This window comes from Musca autumnalis, unplaced genomic scaffold (assembly GCF_047663935.1).
Source record: "Musca autumnalis isolate F117 unplaced genomic scaffold, ASM4766393v1 scaffold_4, whole genome shotgun sequence".
NCBI classification, from domain to species: Eukaryota; Metazoa; Arthropoda; class Insecta; order Diptera; family Muscidae; genus Musca; species Musca autumnalis.
In genome coordinates this window covers 21,462,554-21,485,518 of record NW_027411977.1, presented here as the reverse complement: position 1 = coordinate 21,485,518, position 22,965 = coordinate 21,462,554, and the positions used below count along the sequence as shown (strand labels likewise).

General features: G+C 35.5%; 1 protein-coding gene across 2 annotated transcripts; it reads right to left on the bottom strand.

Moving 5' to 3' along the window:
- Positions 1–1,334: 1,334 nt before the first annotated feature.
- Positions 1,335–18,047, bottom strand: Trhn (tryptophan hydroxylase). 2 transcript variants are annotated; one of them, XM_073987892.1, is made up of 9 exons: positions 17,774–18,047; positions 17,459–17,671; positions 8,963–9,113; positions 8,743–8,908; positions 8,444–8,494; positions 8,097–8,378; positions 2,323–2,449; positions 2,034–2,266; positions 1,335–1,968 (listed from the first exon to the last, which is right to left on the bottom strand). In XM_073987892.1, exons 1-9 carry the CDS (start codon positions 17,897–17,899, stop codon positions 1,644–1,646), a joined length of 1,674 nt encoding a protein of 557 aa, XP_073843993.1. In that variant the 5' UTR covers positions 17,900–18,047; the 3' UTR covers positions 1,335–1,643. The 2 variants fall into 2 exon arrangements, with proteins under 2 accessions (XP_073843993.1, XP_073843992.1); XM_073987891.1 differs by having other exon boundaries at positions 17,459–18,012.
- Between the last annotated feature and the right edge of the window lie 4,918 nt (positions 18,048–22,965).

Genomic DNA, 22,965 nt, shown 5'->3' with positions numbered 1-22,965 from the left:
CGTTATGTGAATAAATGTCCCTAGAGAAACCACAAATTACCATTTGATAAAGTTAAGTAAGATATACGACAGTAAAAACAGTAAAAATTTTGATTTTTTTTTAAAATTTTCAATATATGAGGTAACACCGAACACATACAACATCCCAATTTGTATCAATGAAAAGGCCAGAAGTCCATCTTTCATAATCAGTTCGTTTATAGGGGAAAATAAATTTTAAATATTAATTTTCGTTGCAATATAAAAATGATCACATTTTTGTTCAAAAGTTTGGTCCACAGTCTCCGCCAAATATCATCCGATTATCATCCAAAGGTGTAGGCTAGTTCTTTACATTGTACCCCAACCATGGATGACGTTAAACATTATATCTGAACTACATTAGCTGTAGTATTCTTTTAAAGTATACATTTCCCTGTGGACTTACGACCTTTTCGTACTCAAATTTGTACGTTTTGTGGACTTACGACCTTTTCCGACAAGGGTAAAACATATAGAAAAACGCCACATACTACCATTTTCTTTGTATCATACGACGTGTTTTGACTTGTACTATCATCCTGTAACAAAAACGCGATTTCCAAAAAAAGTGGACTTACGACCTTTTCCGACGGAGCAGACGATATATTTGTTTGGACACAAACATATAAAATTGTAGATAACAGCCCATATACAACGGTATCGCTCGATTTCAATTTTAGTTCCGAATACTTCAGGGTGGAGGGTTAAAATTAGTTTTCGCGAAACTTATGGCTTTTCAGCTTGTTTTACTTGTTGCCTTTTAAAAATAATTTCACATTTTTTATACTAAACCTGTTTTTTTTTGTTCTTTCTAGACACTTCAAACTAATTTAAATGACCGCCGGGATACTGGTGAACAATGTAGATATTTGTGAAACTGTGGATACGTTTCAAATTGCACCACGAGTTGAGATGAAGGATAAAACTCAACACCAACCAACAACTAAAAAAGACACCACGTTATGCTAACGAAGATAAACCGGAAGTGGAAATAAAATCCGTTGGTGGAGGAGTAGGTGGTGACGGTACTATTTGGTTACTTAAGATGAGCCTAACGGAAATGGTAGAACGCATTAAGACACGCATATGTCCTCATTTGCCTGACTTTAGCATAGAGTCTTTGCCCATTCTACGAATCTCTTTTGTCGGAAATTTATAATCAACAGTGACTGTGAATTAAAAAATAATAAATAAATTTTCTTATAGTGAAATTGTGCAGAAAAAAGAATTTACAAAAAATAAATGTTTAATTAGATATTATAGATAAGACCAAGCAGTCTGCTAATTATAACCAAAAATAGAATAAATAAAACTTTATTTTCATACTCGTATATCTTTTCATTTTTATTTGTATGTGTGTGTACGTATGTGTATATGTAAATAGTATTATAATACATTTATTAAACATACATAAACATATATTTGTATATATTTAAGCAATTTACTACATCTATAAATATGATCAATTTTGGTTTTTTGAGAGAGAATCTAAAATTTTCATATTTGTTTTGTTTTTGGAAAAACATACATACATAAAATTTATTGTAACAATATATCTTGGTCCCATCTACATAGTCTCAAACAGGCATCAAACAATGTTTTAGGTAATTTTTAATCCCAACTTATTTTTCATTTAAATCCTCTTCCAACGGATTCATAATAATCGAATGTTGTGAGGTGTCCGAGTTATCGGGACTTATGGCACTCTGGGGGCTACGATCTCCCTTGACATTCAAGCTTGTCTGTAACATTCTGGCAATACTATCAACATCCAAAGTTTCGTCAGTGGCTGAAATTTTCCTCAGAGCGGAACAAACAATGCTCAGATCTCCCTTAAGTTCACTGACGACAGCAGTTATTTTTTGGGCATTCGACAAAACCTCAACACTTTGGGTATAGGGATTGTAACGGACACCGAAGGGACGTTGGATACTCTCCGCAAAAGCTCTTTAACAAAAGTTATCCAAATTATATTAGTTTTTTCATTTTAAAGTATTTCAAAATTTCCTTACCTCATCTTCTCCTTGGCCTCCTCAAAGGAATCGGTATAATAATACGCATTCTGATACGAAGTAATAATACATTCCTCCTTGCACGTAACCTCCGGATCAAATTTCTTTATTTTTTCTTTGGTTGTAATGGCATGCTGCAACTCAGCCACCGAACTCAAAAGCCCAGCTCCATAGACCTTAAACGAGTTGTCCGGTTGATGACACAAACCAAACTCCACAGTAAAGAAGTAGAGCTAAAATAAAGATAGCTTTAAAGGTGTTCGTTTCACAAGCTGACAAAATTACAAACCGTTGCCAATTTTTCAATATCCGCATCCGATGCACCCAACGAAGCCAAGCCAATCTCCTGAGAAAATTGTGCAAAGCTTGGATTGGCCAAGAGTGGCATGTGACCCAGCAACTCATGGCAACAGTCCCTGAAATGAGATATTTTATGAATATTTTATCCAAGGTCCAAAAAAACATTGATTTTTTAGAGAATATTTTTATGGTCCAATAGGAACCTGGATTTTTTTTTTAAGAATATTTTTCCGGTCTCCAATAGAACAGAGGATTTGTTAAAGAAATTTTTTTAAAGCACAATTGGAACGTCGATTTTTTTTAAAGAATATTTTCCGACCTCCAATAGGAACATGGATTTGTTAAAGAATATTTTTCCGACCTCCAATAGAAACGTGGATTTGTTAAAGAATATTTTTTAAAACCACAATAGGAACGTGGATTTTTTAAATAATATTTTCCAAGACCCAATAGGCACCTGCATTTTTTAAATAATATTTTCCCAGGTCCAATAGGAACCTGGATATTTTTAGACTATTTTTTCAAGGTCCAATGGACTTGTTAAAGAATATTTTTCTACAGTCCAATGGGAACCTGGATTTTTTTAAGGAAAAATTTTCTAAGGTCCAATAGGACCCTGGTTTTTAAAGGAAAATTTTCCAAGGTCCAATAGGAACGTGGATTATTTGAAGAATATTTTTCCTAGGTCCAATAGGAACGTGGATTTTTTAAAGAATATTTTTCCTAGGTCCAATAGGAACGTGGATTTTTTAAAGAATATTTTTCCTAGGTCCAATAGGAACGTGGATTTTTTAAAGAATATTTTTCCTAGGTCCAATAGGAACGTGGATTTTTTAAAGAATATTTTTCCTAGGTCCAATAGGAACGTGGATTTTTTAAAGAATATTTTTCCTAGGTCCAATAGGAACGTGGATTTTTTAAAGAATATTTTTCCTAGGTCCAATAGGAATGTGGATTTTTTAAAGAATATTTTTCCTAGGTCCAATAGGAACGTGGATTTTTTAAAGAATATTTTCCTAGGTCCAATAGGATCGTGGATTTTTTAAAGAATATTTTTCCTAGGTCCAATAGGAACGTGGATTTTTTAAAGAATATTTTTCCTAGGTCCAATAGGAACGTGGATTTTTTAAAGAATATTTTTCCTAGGTCCAATAGGAACGTGGATTTTTTAAAGAATATTTTTCCTAGGTCCAATAGGAACGTGGATTTTTTAAAGAATATTTTTCCTAGGTCCAATAGGAACGTGGATTTTTTAAAGAATATTTTTCCTAGGTCCAATAGGAACGTGGATTTTTTAAAGAATATTTTTCCTAGGTCCAATAGGAACGTGGATTTTTTAAAGAATATTTTTCCTGGGTCCAATAGGAACGTGGATTTTTTAAAGAATATTTTTCCTAGGTCCAATAGGAACGTGGATTTTTTAAAGAATATTTTTCTTAGGTCCAATAGGAACGTGGATTTTTTAAAGAATATTTTTCCTAGGTCCAATAGGAACGTGGATTTTTTAAAGAATATTTTTCCTAGGTCCAATAGGAACGTGGATTTTTTAAAGAATATTTTTCCTAGGTCCAATAGGAACGTGGATTTTTTAAAGAATATTTTTCCTGGGTCCAATAGGAACGTGGATTTTTTAAAGAATATTTTTCCTAGGTCCAATAGGAACGTGGATTTTTTAAAGAATATTTTTCCTAGGTCCAATAGGAACGTGGATTTTTTAAAGAATATTTTTCCTAGGTCCAATAGGAACGTGGATTTTTTAAAGAATATTTTTCCTAGGTCCAATAGGAACGTGGATTTTTTAAAGAATAATTTTCCTAGGTCCAATAGGAACGTGGATTTTTTAAAGAATATTTTTCCTAGGTCCAATAGGAACGTGGATTTTTTAAAGAATATTTTTCCTAGGTCCAATAGGAACGTGGATTTTTTAAAGAATATTTTTCCTAGGTCCAATAGGAACGTGGATTTTTTAAAGAATATTTTTCCTAGGTCCAATAGGACCAGGATTTTTTATATAATATTTTTCAAGATCCAACAGGACCAGGATTTTTTATAGAATATTTTTCCGACCTCCAACAGAAACGTGGATTTTTTAAAGAATATTTTTCCGACCTACAACAGAAACGTGGATTTTTTAAAGAATATTTTTCCGACCTCCAACAGGAACGTGGATTTTTTAAAGAATATTTTTCCGACCTCCAACAGGAGCGTGGATTTTTTAAAGAATATTTTTCCGACCTCCAACAGAAACGTGGATTTTTTAAAGAATATTTTTCCGACTTCAAACAGAAACGTGGATTTTTTAAAGAATATTTTTCCTAGGTCCAATAGGAACGTGGATTTTTTAAAGAATATTTTTCCTAGGTCCAATAGGAACGTGGATTTTTTAAAGAATATTTTTCCTAGGTCCAATAGGAACGTGGATTTTTTAAAGAATATTTTTCCGAGGTCCAATAGGAACGTGGATTTTTTAAAGAATGTTTTTTCTAGGTCCAATAGGAACGTGGATTTTTTAAAGGATATTTTTCCTAGGTCCAATAGGAACGTGGATTTTTTAAAGAATATTTTTCCTAGGTCCAATAGGAACGTGGATTTTTTAAAGAATATTTTTCCTAGGTCCAATAGGAACGTGTATTTTTTAAAGAATATTTTTCCTAGGTCCAATAGGAACGTGGATTTTTTAAAGAATATTTTTCCTAGGTCCAATAGGAACGTGGATTTTTTAAAGAATATTTTTCCTAGGTCCAATAGGGACGTGGATTTTTCAAAGAATATTTTTCCTAGGTCCAATAGGAACGTGGATTTTTTAAAGAATATTTTTCCTAGGTCCAATAGGAACGTGGATTTTTTAAAGAATATTTTTCCTAGGTCCAATAGGAACGTGGATTTTTTAAAGAATATTTTTCCTAGGTCCAATAGGACCAGGATTTTTTATATAATATTTTTCAAGATCCAACAGGACCAGGATTTTTTATAGAATATTTTTCCGACCTCCAACAGAAACGTGGATTTTTTAAAGAATATTTTTCCGACCTACAACAGAAACGTGGATTTTTTAAAGAATATTTTTCCGACCTCCAACAGGAACGTGGATTTTTTAAAGAATATTTTTCCGACCTCCAACAGGAGCGTGGATTTTTTAAAGAATATTTTTCCGACCTCCAACAGAAACGTGGATTTTTTAAAGAATATTTTTCCGACTTCAAACAGAAACGTGGATTTTTTAAAGAATATTTTTCCAAGGTCCAATAGGAACGTGGATTTTTTAAAGAATATTTTTCCAAGGTCCAATAGGAACGTGGGTTTTTAAAGAATATTTTTCCAAGGTCCAATAGGAACGTGGGTTTTTAAAGAATATTTTTCCAAGGTCCAATAGGAACGTGGATTTTTTAAAGAATATTTTTCCTAGGTCCAATAGGAACGTGGATTTTTTAAAGAATATTTTTCCTAGGTCCAATAGGAACGTGGATTTTTTAAAGAATATTTTTCCTAGGTCCAATAGGAACGTGGATTTTTTAAAGAATATTTTTCCTAGGTCCAATAGGAACGTGGATTTTTTAAAGAATATTTTTCCTAGGTCCAATAGGAACGTGGATTTTTTAAAGAATGTTTTTTCTAGGTCCAATAGGAACGTGGATTTTTTAAAGGATATTTTTCCTAGGTCCAATAGGAACGTGGATTTTTTAAAGAATATTTTTCCTAGGTCCAATAGGAACGTGGATTTTTTAAAGAATATTTTTCCTAGGTCCAATAGGAACGTGTATTTTTTAAAGAATATTTTTCCTAGGTCCAATAGGAACGTGGATTTTTTAAAGAATATTTTTCCAAGGTCCAATAGGAACGTGGGTTTTTAAAGAATATTTTTCCAAGGTCCAATAGGAACGTGGATTTTTTAAAGAATATTTTTCCTAGGTCCAATAGGAACGTGGATTTTTTAAAGAATATTTTTCCTAGGTCCAATAGGAACGTGGATTTTTTAAAGAATATTTTTCCTAGGTCCAATAGGAACGTGGATTTTTTAAAGAATATTTTTCCTAGGTCCAATAGGACCAGGATTTTTTATATAATATTTTTCAAGATCCAACAGGACCAGGATTTTTTATAGAATATTTTTCCGACCTCCAACAGAAACGTGGATTTTTTAAAGAATATTTTTCCGACCTACAACAGAAACGTGGATTTTTTAAAGAATATTTTTCCGACCTCCAACAGGAACGTGGATTTTTTAAAGAATATTTTTCCGACCTCCAACAGGAGCGTGGATTTTTTAAAGAATATTTTTCCGACCTCCAACAGAAACGTGGATTTTTTAAATAATATTTTTCCGACTTCAAACAGAAACGTGGATTTTTTAAAGAATATTTTTCCTAGGTCCAATAGGAACGTGGATTTTTTAAAGAATATTTTTCCTAGGTCCAATAGGAACGTGGATTTTTTAAAGAATATTTTTCCTAGGTCCAATAGGAACGTGGATTTTTTAAAGAATATTTTTCCGAGGTCCAATAGGAACGTGGATTTTTTAAAGAATGTTTTTTCTAGGTCCAATAGGAACGTGGATTTTTTAAAGGATATTTTTCCTAGGTCCAATAGGAACGTGGATTTTTTAAAGAATATTTTTCCTAGGTCCAATAGGAACGTGGATTTTTTAAAGAATATTTTTCCTAGGTCCAATAGGAACGTGGATTTTTTAAAGAATATTTTTCCGAGGTCCAATAGGAACGTGGATTTTTTAAAGAATGTTTTTTCTAGGTCCAATAGGAACGTGGATTTTTTAAAGGATATTTTTCCTAGGTCCAATAGGAACGTGGATTTTTTAAAGAATATTTTTTCTAGGTCCAATAGGAACGTGGATTTTTTAAAGGATATTTTTCCTAGGTCCAATAGGAACGTGGATTTTTTAAAGAATATTTTTCCTAGGTCCAATAGGAACGTGGATTTTTTAAAGAATATTTTTCCTAGGTCCAATAGGAACGTGGATTTTTTAAAGAATATTTTTCCTAGGTCCAATAGGAACGTGGATTTTTTAAAGAATATTTTTCCTAGGTCCAATAGGACCAGGATTTTTTATATAATATTTTTCAAGATCCAACAGGACCAGGATTTTTTATAGAATATTTTTCCGACCTCCAACAGAAACGTGGATTTTTTAAAGAATATTTTTCCGACCTACAACAGAAACGTGGATTTTTTAAAGAATATTTTTCCGACCTCCAACAGGAACGTGGATTTTTTAAAGAATATTTTTCCGACCTCCAACAGGAGCGTGGATTTTTTAAAGAATATTTTTCCGACCTCCAACAGAAACGTGGATTTTTTAAAGAATATTTTTCCGACTTCAAACAGAAACGTGGATTTTTTAAAGAATATTTTTCCAAGGTCCAATAGGAACGTGGATTTTTTAAAGAATATTTTTGCAAGGTCCAATAGGAACGTGGGTTTTTAAAGAATATTTTTCCAAGGTCCAATAGGAACGTGGGTTTTTAAAGAATATTTTTCCAAGGTCCAATAGGAACCTGGATTTTTTAAACAATATTTTTCCTAGGTCCAATAGGAACGTGGATTTTTTTAAACAATATTTTTCCTAGGTCCAATAGGAACGTGGATTTTTTAAACAATATTTTTCCTAGGTCCAATAGGAACGTGGATTTTTTTAAACAATAATTTTCCTAGGTCCAATAGGAACGTGGATTTTTAAAGAATATTTTTCCAAGGTCCAATAGAAACGTGGGCTTTTTAAAGAATATTTGATTACATTACTTCACTTACGGTTCTGGTGTATAGAAGGGATCCGATGAATGTCGTATATACTGTGTACAATGGAATACCCGAAATGCCAAACCAGATAAGAAATCTCTTGGCGACAAATAACCTGCCACCGGTCTCAATTGAAAACCAGTCTTACGCTTCAAATAGGTGCTGACATCCTGCAGTTGAGGTATGTTATCTTCACGATAACCACAATACTTTACCAATTCTGGCCAATTTTCCATATATTCGGGGACAGCATATTTCACATACAAACGACGGAGTTCATTGAAAACGGTACCCCTATAACAAATTAAATTGGTGTCCTTCATTGTGTGAGAAATTAATTAGGAATAATTTATGCTTACCAGGTTTTAATCTCCTCCGGAGTATATTGAACTCTGGGTATGGGATTTCCACTTTAAAAATAAAAATTTATTAATTTAATAAAACTTAAATTTTAGATTCATTTAAATATTTATTGCAGCAAACGAAAGCGTAGCTTTCACTAATTTTTTTTGGACTGAATTCAAGTGAACTCATGAGTTCATTTTGAACTCATTCTAAAGAATGTGTGAATGCTCTTCCTTTAGTTTTTGCTGAAAAACTGTGTTCCCATCTGATTCTGACAATAAAAATTGCAAATTTCCTAAAAACTTTTACTTACTGCTTAAAATTCATAGCGATTGAATAGAATTTCTCACGACGTTTACGATAAACAGGGTCCTTAAATCCTGGATGATCAGCATCCAATTCTGAGCCGTACATCAGCACATTTTGTGCCTTATCCAAATCGGCAATTTTACGTGGAAACCACATCATGTCACCAAAGTCTGTAAAGAATTCGATATATTACATGATCTTTGAGGGAGTTGTGTAATACCTACCAAAGCTGGAACAGGCCGATAAAGATGGTGCCCGCACTAGGACACTCTTATCCACTGAAGTGAAATTAACCGAATGCACTTCACGATTCAGCATTTGCAGCACCTGATCCAAACGTTTCGGATCACATTCAACATCAACCACAACATCGGCCTAAAAATAAAAATGTTATAAATGAGAAGTTCTAAATTAAAATGATAATTATTGTATAATTTTAGATTTTTCCTTCCAGTCCAGTGTGAAATATATGAATATGTATTTGTGTGTTGTACAAAGCAGGCATGGATTGACATTGATTGATTTTTTTAAGATTTATTTCTAAGAGGTTTTTTAAGACTATTTCTAAGGCCCAGGGTTTTTTAAGGAATATTTTTCCAAGGCCCAATAATAACCTGGATTTATTAAAGTATATTTTTCCAAGGCACCTATTGGTGAACGTGGATTATTTTAAGATTTTTTTTTTTCAATGCCCAACGTGGAATTTTTAAAGAATTTTTCCAAGGCCCATTAGGAATGTGGATATTTTAAAGAATTGTTGTTCAAGGCCCAATAGGAATGTGATATTTTAAAGAATATTTTTCAATTTTTAAAAAATATTTTTAAATAATATTTTTACAATGGCCAATGGGAACGAAGATATTTTAAAGAATATTCTTCAGTGGATTTTTTAAAGAATATTTTTCCGAGGTCCAATTGGAACGCAGATTTTTTAAATTTTTTTCAGAAGCCCAATTGGAACGCAGATTTTTTAAATTTTTTTAGAGGCCCAATTGCAACGTGTATTTGTTAAAGGATTTTTTTCAGAGGTCCAATTGAAACGTGGATTTTTTAAAGAATATTTTTCCAAGGGAACGTGGATTTTTTGAAAAGTATTTTTCCAGGGCCCAATATGAACGTGGACTTTTTAAATGAATTTTTTTCCAATTCCCAATAGAAACGTGGATTTTTTGAATATTATTATTCCAAGGCCCAATAAAAACGTGGATTTTTTAAAGATAAAATTTCAAAGGCCCAATAGGAACGTGGATTTTTTAAAGATAAAATTTCAAAGGCCCAATAGGAACGTGGATTTTTTTAAAGAATATTTTTCGAAAGCCCAATGGGAACGTGGATTTTTGAAAGAATATTTTTCCAAAGCCCAATGTGAACGTGGATTTTTGAAAGAATATTTTTCCAAAGCCCAATGGGAACGTGGATTTTTAAAGAATATTTTTCCGAAGTTCAATTGGAACGCGGATTTTTTTAAGAATATTTTCCGAGGTCCAATTGGAATGCGGATTTTTAAAGAAATTTTTGCAGAGGCCCAATTGCAACGTGTATTTGTTAAAAGATTTTTTTTCAGAGGTCCAATAGGAATGCGGAATTTTTAAAGAATTTTTTCAGAGGCCCAATTGCAACGTGTATTTGTTAAAAGATTTTTTTTCAGAGGTCCAATTGGAATGCGGATTTTTTAAAGAATTTTTTTCAGAGGCCCAACTGCAACGTGTATTTGTTAAAAGATATTGTTTTTTTCAGAGGTCCAATGGGAACGTGGATTTTTAAGGAGTATTTTGCCAGGGCCCAGTAGGAACGTGGATTTGTTTAAAGAATATTTTTCCAGAGCCCAATGGGAACGTGGATTTTTAGAGAATATTTTCCGAGGTCCAATTGGAACGCGCATTTTTTTAAGATTTTTTTCCAAGGCCCAGTTGGAACGCGGATTTTTTTAAGATTTTTTTCCAAGGCCCAATAGGAACGCAGATTTTTTAAGAATTTTTTCAATGGCCCAATTTCAACGTGTATTTGTTAAAGGATATTTTTCAGAGGTCCAATGGGAACGTGTTTTTTTTAAAGAACAATTTTCCAAGGCCCAATAGGAACGGGGATTTTTTAAAGAATATTTTTCCAAAGCCCAGTAGTAACGTGGATTGTTTTAAAGAATATTTGCTAGAGCCCAATGGGAACGTGCATTTTTGAAAGAATATTTTCCAGAGCCCAATGGGAACGTGGATTTTTGAAGGAATATTTTTCTAAGGCCCAATGGGAACGTAGATTTTATTAAAGAATATTTTTCGATGTCCAATTGGAACGCTGATTTTTTAAGATTTTTTGTTTCAGAGACCCAATTGCAACGTGTATTTGTTAAAGAATTTTTTTTCAGAGGTCCAATGGGAAAGTGGATTTTTTAAAGAACAATTTTCCAAGGCCCATTAGAAGAGGGGTTTTGTAAAGAATATTTGTCCAAGACCCAATACGAACGTGGATTTTTTTTGAAAGAATATTTTTCCAAGGCCTAATAAAAACGTGGATTTTTTTAAGAATATTTTTCCAAGGCCCAATAGGGACGTGAATTTTTTTAAAGAATATTTTTCCAAGGCCCAATGTGAATGTTGAGGACGAAAAGACCAAACATATATTCTACGAGCGCTTAGAAAAACATATCACCGTTGTCCTGCCCACGACATTAAAATTATTCTAGGCGATTTTAATGCCAAAATTGAAAAGAAGAATAAATATCTTTGGCCCAATAGTCTCGATATGTGCACTTAGGCTGTCTCCAGATCAAAGAACAAGAAATCGAATTGATCACGTTGTTATGGATGGAAGACATTCATCGAGCGTGTTGAATGTACGATCGTTCCGAGGAGCAAACACAGACTCGGATCACCACCTTGTTGCAGCAAAGGCATGTACCTGATTAAACGTAGCAAATGCAATCCCAAGAGATAGACACAGCATATTTCACTCAACTGGCCCAATTGTTAAATCAAAGCACTTCTCGTCACCATAACATATCAGCACATTGGCAAAGTATTGCCCACTCCATGCAAACAGTCGCAAGAAACTCATGTTATGACCAGAAGTATCGTGCTGCTATAATTGTTCCACAAACATCCCATAAGGGACAAGGGAGACTTCTCTCATATCAATGAGTGTACCCCGATTCATATTCGCCGAGTCCGAACGACGTGTCTAAGACACCACTTTTGTAGAGAAGTTTTACATGGCTGAAATACTCAGGAAATGTCACCAACATTACTGAGGGGTATTTTGCCACCGTTGTAAAGTGTTTTGATGTTGCCTGGCCGGGGAATCAAACCCACGACCTTATGTGTGCAAGGCGGGTGTGCATACCATTGCATCACGGTGTCGTGCTGCTACCGAAGAGAAAATTGCAGAATATAGGGCTACTCTACAACCCGTAGCAACGCGTAGAGAACAAGAGAGAGGTATCGGGAGAAAAGGAAAATATTTTCCGCAACAAAAAGAGCGAAATGGAAAAGTGGGAGTGTGAAAAATAAAGATGTACAGGAGCCAGAATGAAATACGCAAATTATACAAAAAAAGTTTAACATCAAACTGATGGCTTTGGTACAGGGCACATTTCCACCAATTGAATTAAGGACCCCATTGATCAAAATATTTCTCCACAATAGATTTTTGACATATTTAAGGGCCTCCGGGCGCCTGTTGGCTACAGTGGTTTAGGTTCGTTTATCTCTGTAACTTTTGAACGGATAGAGATATTTTTTTTGTTCGACAGATAACACAATCAGCTGAATCAAAACAGGTTAAATTCGGTCCCGTAGCTGCAGAAGAATTCAAGGTCAAAGTTAAAATTTTGAGTTTTGTTCAAATTTTGCATCAAAATATATATGAGTACTAGCTGAACCCGGTGCGTTTCGCTACCCCTTTAGATTGATATGCATTTGAAATTTTACGGATTTTTTAAAATCAGATAGAAATAAATTCAATAATTTAAAGTAAAGTATTTATTGTAATGCTTTAGGATATACAATGTTTTTTTGTTTTTCCTTCAGGAGCGTAAACAAACAAATCGGCCGGTCTACCAACACGTGAACATGCAACGTAGAGCTGACCATGAGAAAAGCAAGAACATGCTAAATTTAGGCCACATACACGAAGAGTCTGCCCTTGGGATTTATTTATAGTCAATGCAAATGTCAAACGTACAGGAAACAGCAATCTTTTAAAATTGAAGGGCGTTTCTGTTGCTATTAGAGGGATTCGAGGTAGAATTACATCTGAACCTATATACTTCCCAGTAATAATGGTTGCCTCAATTAAATAGTTATGTAGTTTTTTTTTCACAGTTAACCTTGTACCATTGCAAAGGCGAGGTGGGTCTATGTTTCTTAATAAAATAATAGGAACACCAACTTTTAGCACTAAATTATGTGGTGGAAAGCCTGAGGATCCAACGAACTTAGGAATTCAACTGGATAGTTAACCGCGTCGTCTTCAGTTGCCACAGTATCAATGGATTTGTACGTTCGTGCATTTCCTGAAATTCTATTGACTGAAATTCTTTCAATATAATTTACCAATTTGTTTTGTAGACCAATTCCCGCCACATATTCCAAATTTCATTGAAATGGGCTTACATAGCGTGTTTGGTGCATCAAATACATGAAATCGGCCGAAAATATATATGGGAGCTATATGTAAATCTGAACCGATTTCAATTTTGTAGATAAATTTCCGCCACATATTTCAAATTTCATTAAAATTGGACAAACATAAGGTGTTTATTGCATAAAATACATGAAATCGGCCAAAAATATATATTGGAGGTATATCCAAATCTGATCCGATTTCAATATAATTTGGCAAACTAATTTCTAGGATCAATTCCGTCAAAGATTCCAAATTTCGTCAAAATTGAACATACATGGCGTGTTTGGTGTAGAAAATACATGAAATCGGCCGAAAATATATATGAGAGCTATATCCCAATCTGAACCGATTTCAAAATAGTTTGGAACATTTATTTCTGCAATTAATTCCGTCACACATTCCAAATTTCATTGGAATTGGGCATATAAAACGTGTTTTATGCATCAAATGCATTAAATCGGCCGACAATATATATCCAAATCTGAGCCGATTTCAAATTACTTTGGCAAATTTGACATACATAGTGGGTTGGGTGCATCAAATACATGAAATCGGCCGAAAATATATATAGGAGCTATATCCAAATCTGAACCGATTTCAACATAATTTGGCATACTCATTTCTGCAACAAATTTAGTCACACATTCCAAATTTCATTGAAATCGGACATATGTAGCGTGTTTGGTATATCAAATACTTGAAATCGGACGAAAATATATATGGGAGCTATATCCAAATCTGGCCCGATTTCGCTATATTTTGGCACATTTATTTTTAGGCTAAAATCCATCACACATTTCAAATTTGGAGTCTGTATCTGTAACCGTTCTATAGATATTTGCATACAAAGTTTAAATTTTTTGGAGGTACATCCGATTCTGATGCTATATCTCCGGATCGGAGCGGAATTTCGAAACTTTTTATAGCCTATGTTACTTTCAGGCGATGTAGTAATATACCCTGAAAATTTCAGCAAGATCGGTTCAGCGGTTTTTGAGTCTATAAATTTCAAACAAACAAACAAACAAACATACAAACATTTTTCTATTTTATATATATAGATTTTTGAGTTTTAAATATGATATAAATATTTAAAAATGTTAAACACCATAAAAGGTCAAACACCACAAAAATAAAAAAAAATAAAAAAAAAATTGTGTGGACAATTTTTAAAAAAAAAAAAATAATTTTTTCCAAAATTAAAAAAATACTCCTTGTGTTTTCAAAAAACTCTATAAAAAGTCATATATTAAAAAAATTCAATTTGTGCAAAAAAGCTATAATTTATATGGGAAACGGTACGGACAAGTAAAAAAGTATCAGTCGGCTTTGCCGACAGAGATATACCCTCAGCCTATGTGAATTGAAGAACCGGAAGTTGTGGATTGGTATTGCTCACCTTCGAGCTGATACTAAGTTTGGACAAAATATGACGAAGGCCAAATTTTGGACCAGTTCGAGAGTTATCGTGCTCTCCAGCCACTAAACATGGTGCCATAGGGATTTTTTTACATCTTTCGGATTCTTTTCTCAAGAAGTATGGACTTGCCCCTGAAAAAACTTTTACCGTCCTAATTGAGGCAGCGAATGAAAGTTGCTTTAACAAAAATCAAAGTGATTCGAGAGCAGGTATTAAAGTGAACTTATCAGAAATTTTGTGTGGGAGGTACTCGAAGGAGTGTACCAATGTAGTCCATATTCGAACCTAATGTATACCTGGTAGATATATTAGGATGTGTAAAGTATGAACCAAATCGGTCACTCCCATCAAGACATCAAGACATGCGCACAATTTTTCCCAACATTTTTGAATTTTTGTGGGGGAGCTACATGGAGGAGTGGACCGATATGGTTTATCTTCGAACTTAATCTAAGTTTGGACAAAATATTACGAAGGCCAAATTTTGGACCGAATCGGTAGATTCATTCGAGAGTTATCTTGCACTCCAACTACCAATACACACGGTGTCATTTTTTTTTTTTGCACCTTTCAGGCTATTTCCTCAGAAAGTATGGACTTGCCCCTCATGAAACTTGTACCGTCGTATAGGGGACAGTGAATACAAGTTGTTGCAACAAAAATCAAAGCTGGTCCTAAAATGAACTTTTTCGAAATTTTGTGTGGGTGGTACATGAAGGAGTAAACCGATTGAGTCCATATTGTAACCTCGTCTAAGTATGGTCGACATTTTATGATATGCAAAGTATCGACCAAATCGGTCAATCCCTTCAAGAGTTATTCTGCGCAAAAATATTCCGAGAGCAGGTCCTAAACTGAACTTTTCTGAAATTTTGTGTGGGAAGTACACGAAGGTGTGGACCGATTGAGTCCATATTGGAACCTCATTTAAGTCCGGTCGAAATTATACGATGTGCAAAATATGGACCAAATCAGTTACTCCCTTCAAGAGTTCTCGTCCGCACAATTTTTCCGAACTTTTGTGGGTGAGGTACCTGAAAGAGTAGACAAAATATTACGAAGGCCAAATTTTGGACCGAATCGGCAGATCCGTTCGAGAGTTATCTTTTTTGCAACTTTCAGGCTATTTTCTCAGGAAGTATGGACTTGCGCCTGATGAAACTTGCACCGTCGTATAGGGGGCAGTGAGTACAAGTTGTAACAACAAAAATCAAAGCGATTCGAGAGCTGGTCCTAAACTTAACTTTTCCGAAATTTTGTACGGGAGGTATTTCCCAACATTTTCGAACTTTTGTTGGAGAGGTGCCCGAAGTGGTGGACCGATATAACCCACTTTCGAACTTAAACAAAGTTTGGACAAAAATATTTCGAAAGCCAAGTCGGTTGATCCGTCCGAGAGTTATCGTGCGCTGCAGCCAGACAGACAGACGGACGGACATTGCTAAATCAACTCCAAATTGTCTGCAACGGATTTCGTCCAAACATACTTGGGGTTTAAAACTATTATTTCGGTGAGGCACAATTGCCCGTATGAAAATGGGCGATTTGAAAACCTTAACGGTCTACGGTGAAAATCGAGCCTCCCGATTTTGACTTTAAGTTTTTTATCCACGTTTTTTAGACATTTTGGCATATAACGACCAAACCACTGAGATTTTTGATCGAACACACGGACGAAAATTGTAGCCAAGACAGTAATTAAGAATTCTTTAATACATCGCAAAAGCATTGGAAAGCTACTTCAGGCAGTTTTGGTCTTGAGAAGGTGCAAACTTTTTGGAAAATGTCGATAAATGGCGCTGTGCTACAAAAGTTGACCAGAAAAATATTCAAGCGTTCTAATGCAAAATTATATCGTGTTAGTATCCATGGACAACGACAATGCCTTTAGTTCGGAATTTCGCTAAAATTAATTAAATAATTCATTGAAACTCCTCTTAAAGACAAGAATTCTACCTACCCAACAAAAAACAACGATAACAATATCTGTTAAAGTTTCCGAGAAATAACTATTTATTTCTCCAGAAATTTGCAAAAATTATGTATTTTCCAAAATTACAGAAAATTGTCGACTTTATGAGCACGCCACGCCCACACCTTTAAATATTTTGACCTAATTTTTTGGTTTCCTTAGTTTCAATATAATAACTATCAAATCCGATATAGATATTAACAATCGGTGACGACAAAAAAAAATTTTGAGGTTTGGCCAGGAAAATGAATTCCAGAACCAGGAAAATGGATTCGGTTGCTCCCATATAAATTTACATTCCGATTATTATTATATTTTCAAACATATCAGATTTTCATATGACGTAAGCTATAAAAATTTCGGCCTTAAATACCCTCAGACTTTATATATACACGATTTCAAAAATTTACTTCATTGAAATTATAATTTTGGATCGCAAGTATATTTGGGAAAACCTGTTACAGACAAACTCCAAACGAATTATGTTGGAAACACCCAACACGTCTTTTGTTACCTACGAAAGTACTATTTCCTATTAAAATTACGGTTGTGGTCATAGCTTATTTAAGTATACCACATCTGTTATAGTTTTTGTACTGGGACTATTTAGCTGTCACAAATATTTTCCACCCAATAAAATATTTCTTGTGTCCACTCAATTATCCCAAGCTATGATTTTTTTCTTAAAAAATATACCTTTTGACTTACCTGATTGGTGGTATTCTCCAATGGTGATAACTCCAAATGCAAAACATTAATACCCAGCTCCTGGAAGACCTGCAAAGCTCTGGCCAAATTTCCAACTTGATTTTTGAGAGTAAAAATTATCGAAACTCTATCGCCGGGCGAACCTTGTGGTGGCGGCTGGACCATATCATTGGCATTGCTGCTGATGGATTTGTTGTTCAATCCAGGATTATCCTGGGGAGGTAACAAAACAACAATGTTACTTCGTTCAGTACCATTACTGGACTGTAGCATTGTATTTGGTAAGTCTTTGTTTGGGACTGCTGTATCACTTACAAGATTATCAATGGAATCTTTTTTATTACGCGGTCCATGTAATGGACTGCCCTGTTTGACAGCCCATTCCTGTTCACCACTTCTATAGAGCCAGAGACCCAATAAACTTTTACCGGATGCACTCATTGCTTTTCTTTTAGAAAATTTATTTTTTATTATAAATTTTTTTTCAGATTATTTTTATTTTTTTTAATTTTTCTTTTGGAACACTTGTAACCACCGTCGTCGTCACCGTTAACACCACAGCGTTCGCCACGACTTTTCACTAAGAACTGAAAGACTGTTGCATAGCCTGCTTGGCTTTTATATCTTTCCTAGAGCATCACACAACTCCATTTTACACACACACTCACACATGTGCATATACTTGAGATAACACAAATTGTTCTTGGAATATATCGTTAGCATTTAAACTTTCACACATACACATTTGGACTTACATACATAAATAAATATTCATTGGTGTAATAGAATATCATCCCTCCATTCCATACTCACATGTTTTTTGGTTACAAAAAAGGATATGTGGGTAGGTTTTTCTTAAAGTGTAACTTTTTTGTTGAAACACTTGTTGCAAGTTCAAATCAATTCAATCATTTTACGGAAATTTCTTTTTGAGATTTTGAAGCTTGAAAAAATATTTTTAAAATTTCAAGTTTCTGTGGTTGCTTGAAAAATATTCTTAAATAATTCAAATTTCTGTGGTTGCTTGAAGAATGTCCATGCCCTTGACAATTTTTTTTTAAATACATGTCCTTGAATTTTTTTTTTAAATCCGCGTACTTGATTTTTTTCAAGAATCCACGTGCTTGATTTGTTTGATTTGCTTGGAAAAATATGTTTAAATAAAATTCACGTCAATGATTTAAAAAATCCGCGTCCTTTAATAAATATATTTTTTAAAACAGTCCACGTCCTTGGATTTTTAAACCAAGTTCTTCCACGTCCGCAAAAAAAAAATTTTTTAAAAAATTCATATCCTTAAAAAATAATTTTTCCATTTTTACCATCCACATCCTTGAAGAATTTGTTTTAATTCACTTCAAATAATCCTCCCAAAATAATGGGTTTTATAAGGATTTTTTGGCAGCCGTAACTACTTACAAGTCCCCCTACTAACCCATTATTTTAACAAGGGCACGTCGCCCTGAATTACTAGTTATTCTATGGCCACTGGAAGTTGAAAAATTAGCTATAAGTTAAAAAAAATTGTATTTTTAGAACAGTTGAGGTGGAATTTGTTTTCAATTTCAACACACATCATATTTTTTTATTTCGCCCCTTGCTGGATTTGATCTTGCGAACTTCTGATTTGTAGCCGTACTCATAACTTAGTAAGGGGTAATATAAGTAGTTATTTTTTTGCATCACTTGTAATGTGTTACATTATGACTAACGGATCCGAATTTTTGCTGGGATACTTTTACATACGGGCAAAATGTGCCTCATTGAAATAATGGTTTTAGACCCCAAGTATGTTTGGACAAAATCCGTTTCAGACAATTTGGAGTTGATTTAGCCATGTCCGCCTGTCTGGCTGGCTGGAGCGCACGATAACTCTCGAAAGGATCAACCGATTCGATCCGAAATTTGACTTTCATAACATTTATTTTCATACTTAGTTTAAGTTCGAAGATGGGGTTTTTCGGTCCACTCCTTCGGGTACCTCCCACACAAAATTTCAGAAAAGTTCAGTTTAGAAACTGCTCTCAAATTGCTTTGATTTTTGTTGCAACAACTTGTATTCACTGTCCCCTATACGATGGTGCAAGTTTCATCAGGGGCAAGTCCATACTTCCTGAGAAAATAGCCTGAACGTTGCAAAAAAAACCCTATGACACCGTGTGTAGATAACTCTCCAACGGATCTGCCGATTCGGTCCAAAATTTGGCTTTTGTAATATTTTGTCCAAAAATAGCAGATAAGCCATATCTGTCGACTCGTTCAGGTACCTCCAACTTACTTACTTACTTAATTGAATTTTGTATTAAGCAGAACGTCTTGTTCCAGAAGCCGAACTAAGAATAGATTTCCAAACGCACCGATCTTTTACTTTGCTTCTCCAATTTTGGATGCCATGTTCTGTGATATCTTCTTCAACTTGGTCCTTCCATCAGAGTTTTGGTCTTCCCTTGGGGAGTATACCGTCGAGTGTCTCGTATTCAAATGCCTTTTTGGCGGGGGCATCTTTATCCATCCTGTTGACATGGCCAAGCCAACGCAATCGTTGTAGTTTGATACGTTTTACTATATCGATGTCGGTCGGTTGGTATAGCTCGCGGTTCTTACGACGTCGGTATTCACCGTCAACGCATATTGGTCCTGCTGCTTTGTTGTTTTTCGATGAATTTTTCTCTCAAACACACCAAGTTCTGCCTCATCTGCTTTCGCAAGTTCCCATGCTTCAGATCCATACATAAGTACGGGTAGTATCAGTGTCTGGTAGAGCGTAATTTTTGTTTGGCGAGAGGTGGTTTTACTTTTTAACTGTTTACTTAGACCAAAGTAGCATCTGTTCTTCTTTTGATTTCAAAACTGATGTTGTTTGTTTTATTTATGGCGGTGCCGAGATAAATAAAGTCATTTACTACCTCAAAATTGTAGTTCTGAACATCAACAGTTGGTCCGAGTCTACTGGACGTCTTGCGTGTTGATACCATAAACTTTCTCTTATCGCCGTTGACTGCCAGACCCACTTTGGCAGACTCTTTTTCAATTTTCGCAAAGGTGGCTGTTACGGATCTAGTTGATCGACCTATTATATCAATATCGTCTGCGTAGGCCAGTAAAATTATATCTGTATTGTATATAGTGCTATTTTTATCTCTATCGGTATATTCTCGTATGACCTTTTCCAATCTTGCTGATCTTGTATTAGCCAATGTCATCCTGCATAATCGTATAAGTTTTGCAGGGATACCAAACTCAGACATGGCTTGAAACACCTTTGATCTAATTGGGCTGTCGAAGGCGGCCTTATAGTCGAGGAACAGGTGGTATGTGTCGATCTGTCTTTCGTGGGTCTTCACAATATTTGGCGCAGAGTGAAGATTTGGTCAATTGTCGATTTACCAGGTCTAAAACAGCATTGGTATGACCCGATTATGTTATTGGCCATGGGTTTTAAACGTTCACACAGCACACTCGACAGCACTTTGTATGCGATTGGGAGCAGACTTATGCGTCTGTAGATTGTACACACCGTCTTGTCTCCTTTCTTGTGTACGGGACATAGGAGGCTGAGGTTCCAATCGTTGGGTATGCTCTCTTCCTGCCAAATTTCGGTAATTAACTGATCCATACTCCTTATCAACATTTCGCTACCGGTCTTGAACAGTTCAGCCGATTAATTGCTGTCATGACCTCGCTTTGACTAGGTGGAAGACATTCAACGTCGTCGTTTGCGATTGGTTCTGGTGTATCTTCATCGCCGCCCATATTCGTTACTAAGAGCTTCATGAAATGCTCCTTCCAGATCCTCAGTACGCTATCTGTATCAGTTACCAGATTCCCTTCATGATCTTTGCAGGAGAATGTGCCTGCACCATACCCTTCAGTCTGGTGTTTTACACTCTGGTAAAATTTGCGGACTTCATTCTGACTCCTGAACATCTCGAGTTTCTCACGCTCACGTTTTTCTTGCTCTTTCTTTTTTTCTTCTGAAAATACGCTTCTCCTCTCTCCTCTTCTCCCCATATTTTTCTTTCGCACTTCGTGTTGCTACTGAATGCAGGGTTGCTCTGTATGCCGCGTTCTTTTCTTCAGTAGCCTTACGGCACTCCTGATCGTACCATAGATTTTTAGGTGGTGGTTTTTGGTACCCAAGCACAGATTTTGCGGCAGTTTATAGTGAGTTCTTTGCCACCGCGCTTCCACATTATCGGGGCAAGCAGTTCCGTCTTCCAGCATGTGAGTCAGTTGAGCGGAATAGGCTTGTGCTATCTGTTGTGTTTGCAGCTTCTCGACATCCAGCTTCCGTCCTGTGTTAGATCGCACTTTTGCCGCAACATTGCGTACCTTTGCTGCTACAAGGAAATGGTCCGAATCGATGTTCGCTCCTCGAATCGATCGGACATCTAACACACTGGACGAGTGTCTTCCGTCTATCACAACATGATCAATCTGGTTTCTTGTTTTCCCATCTGGGGATATCCACGTGGCCTTGTGTATGTCGAGATGTTGGAACCTGGTACTGATCACTACCATGTTTTTTACCTCTGCAAAATCGATCAGCCTCATTCCGTTGTCGGATGTTACCTCATGGTGGCTGAAATTTCCGATCGTGGGACCAAAGATATTTTCTCTCCCAATTTTAGCATTAAAATCTCCTAGAACAATCTTAATGTCATGGCCAGGGCAGCGGTCATATGCTCTCTCTAGGCGCTCGTAGAATATATCCTTGGCCTGTTCGTCTTTCTTTTCGGTAGGAGCATGGGCGCAGATGAGACTGATGTTAAAAAACTTAGCTTCTGTACGGATTGTGGCAATTCTCTCATCAATCGGAGTAAAACTGGATACAAGATTTTTAAGCCTCCGGTTTACCATGAATCCAACACCTAGCTTCGTTTCATGGCAGCTATAATACATTGCGCAATCGTTTGTGATCTTTACGTCTGTCCGATTCCATCGCACTTCCTGTAAGGCAATAATAGCATTGTACTTGTCAAGTACATCCGCCAATGCGTAAACTGCACCTACTCTATAAAGAGTCCTGACATTCCAGGTGCAGAGGCGCAGATCATGCTCCTTAATACGTTTGCGGGAGTCGTCAACTTTAGAGGGGTTTGTTTTTCTTCTTTTTCTTTGTTTTTTCATAGTAGACGGTGTTTTGACGGGGTGAGTTACTAGCCCAACGCCCAACCCAAGTTTTTAACGTTCTTATGGGTGAACGCGCGGCACATGTTAGCTCACTACCTTCAACGGATGTTAAAGGCAGCTCCCCAGGTGACACCACGGGGAGGTCAGTGTCCACTTGAGATGAAAGAGGGACCAAGATAAATCCTGGGCTTTGCCATGTTCAAGGCGGTCAAGACCGTTGCTTGGTATCATTCATCCCCTACGTCACCCCAGGTACCTCCAACACAAAAGTTAAAAAATGTTCGGAAAAAATTTTGCGCACGATAACTCATTATAGGAGTGACTAATTTAGTCCACACTTTACACATCCTAATTTATCTACCAGATATAGACCA

Excerpts from the sequence above, each read along its gene's own strand:
- Trhn (XM_073987891.1), bottom strand. The coding sequence starts at position 17,899 with ATGAGTGCATCCGGTAAAAGTTTATTGGGTCTCTGGCTCTATAGAAGT. Across the intron at positions 2,450-8,096 it reads CCCTTCTATACACCAGAACC|GGACTGTTGCCATGAGTTGC; the intron begins GTAAGTGAAGTA and ends ATCTCATTTCAG. Across the intron at positions 2,267-2,322 it reads ATATTGAAAAATTGGCAACG|CTCTACTTCTTTACTGTGGA; the intron begins GTTTGTAATTTT and ends TCTTTATTTTAG.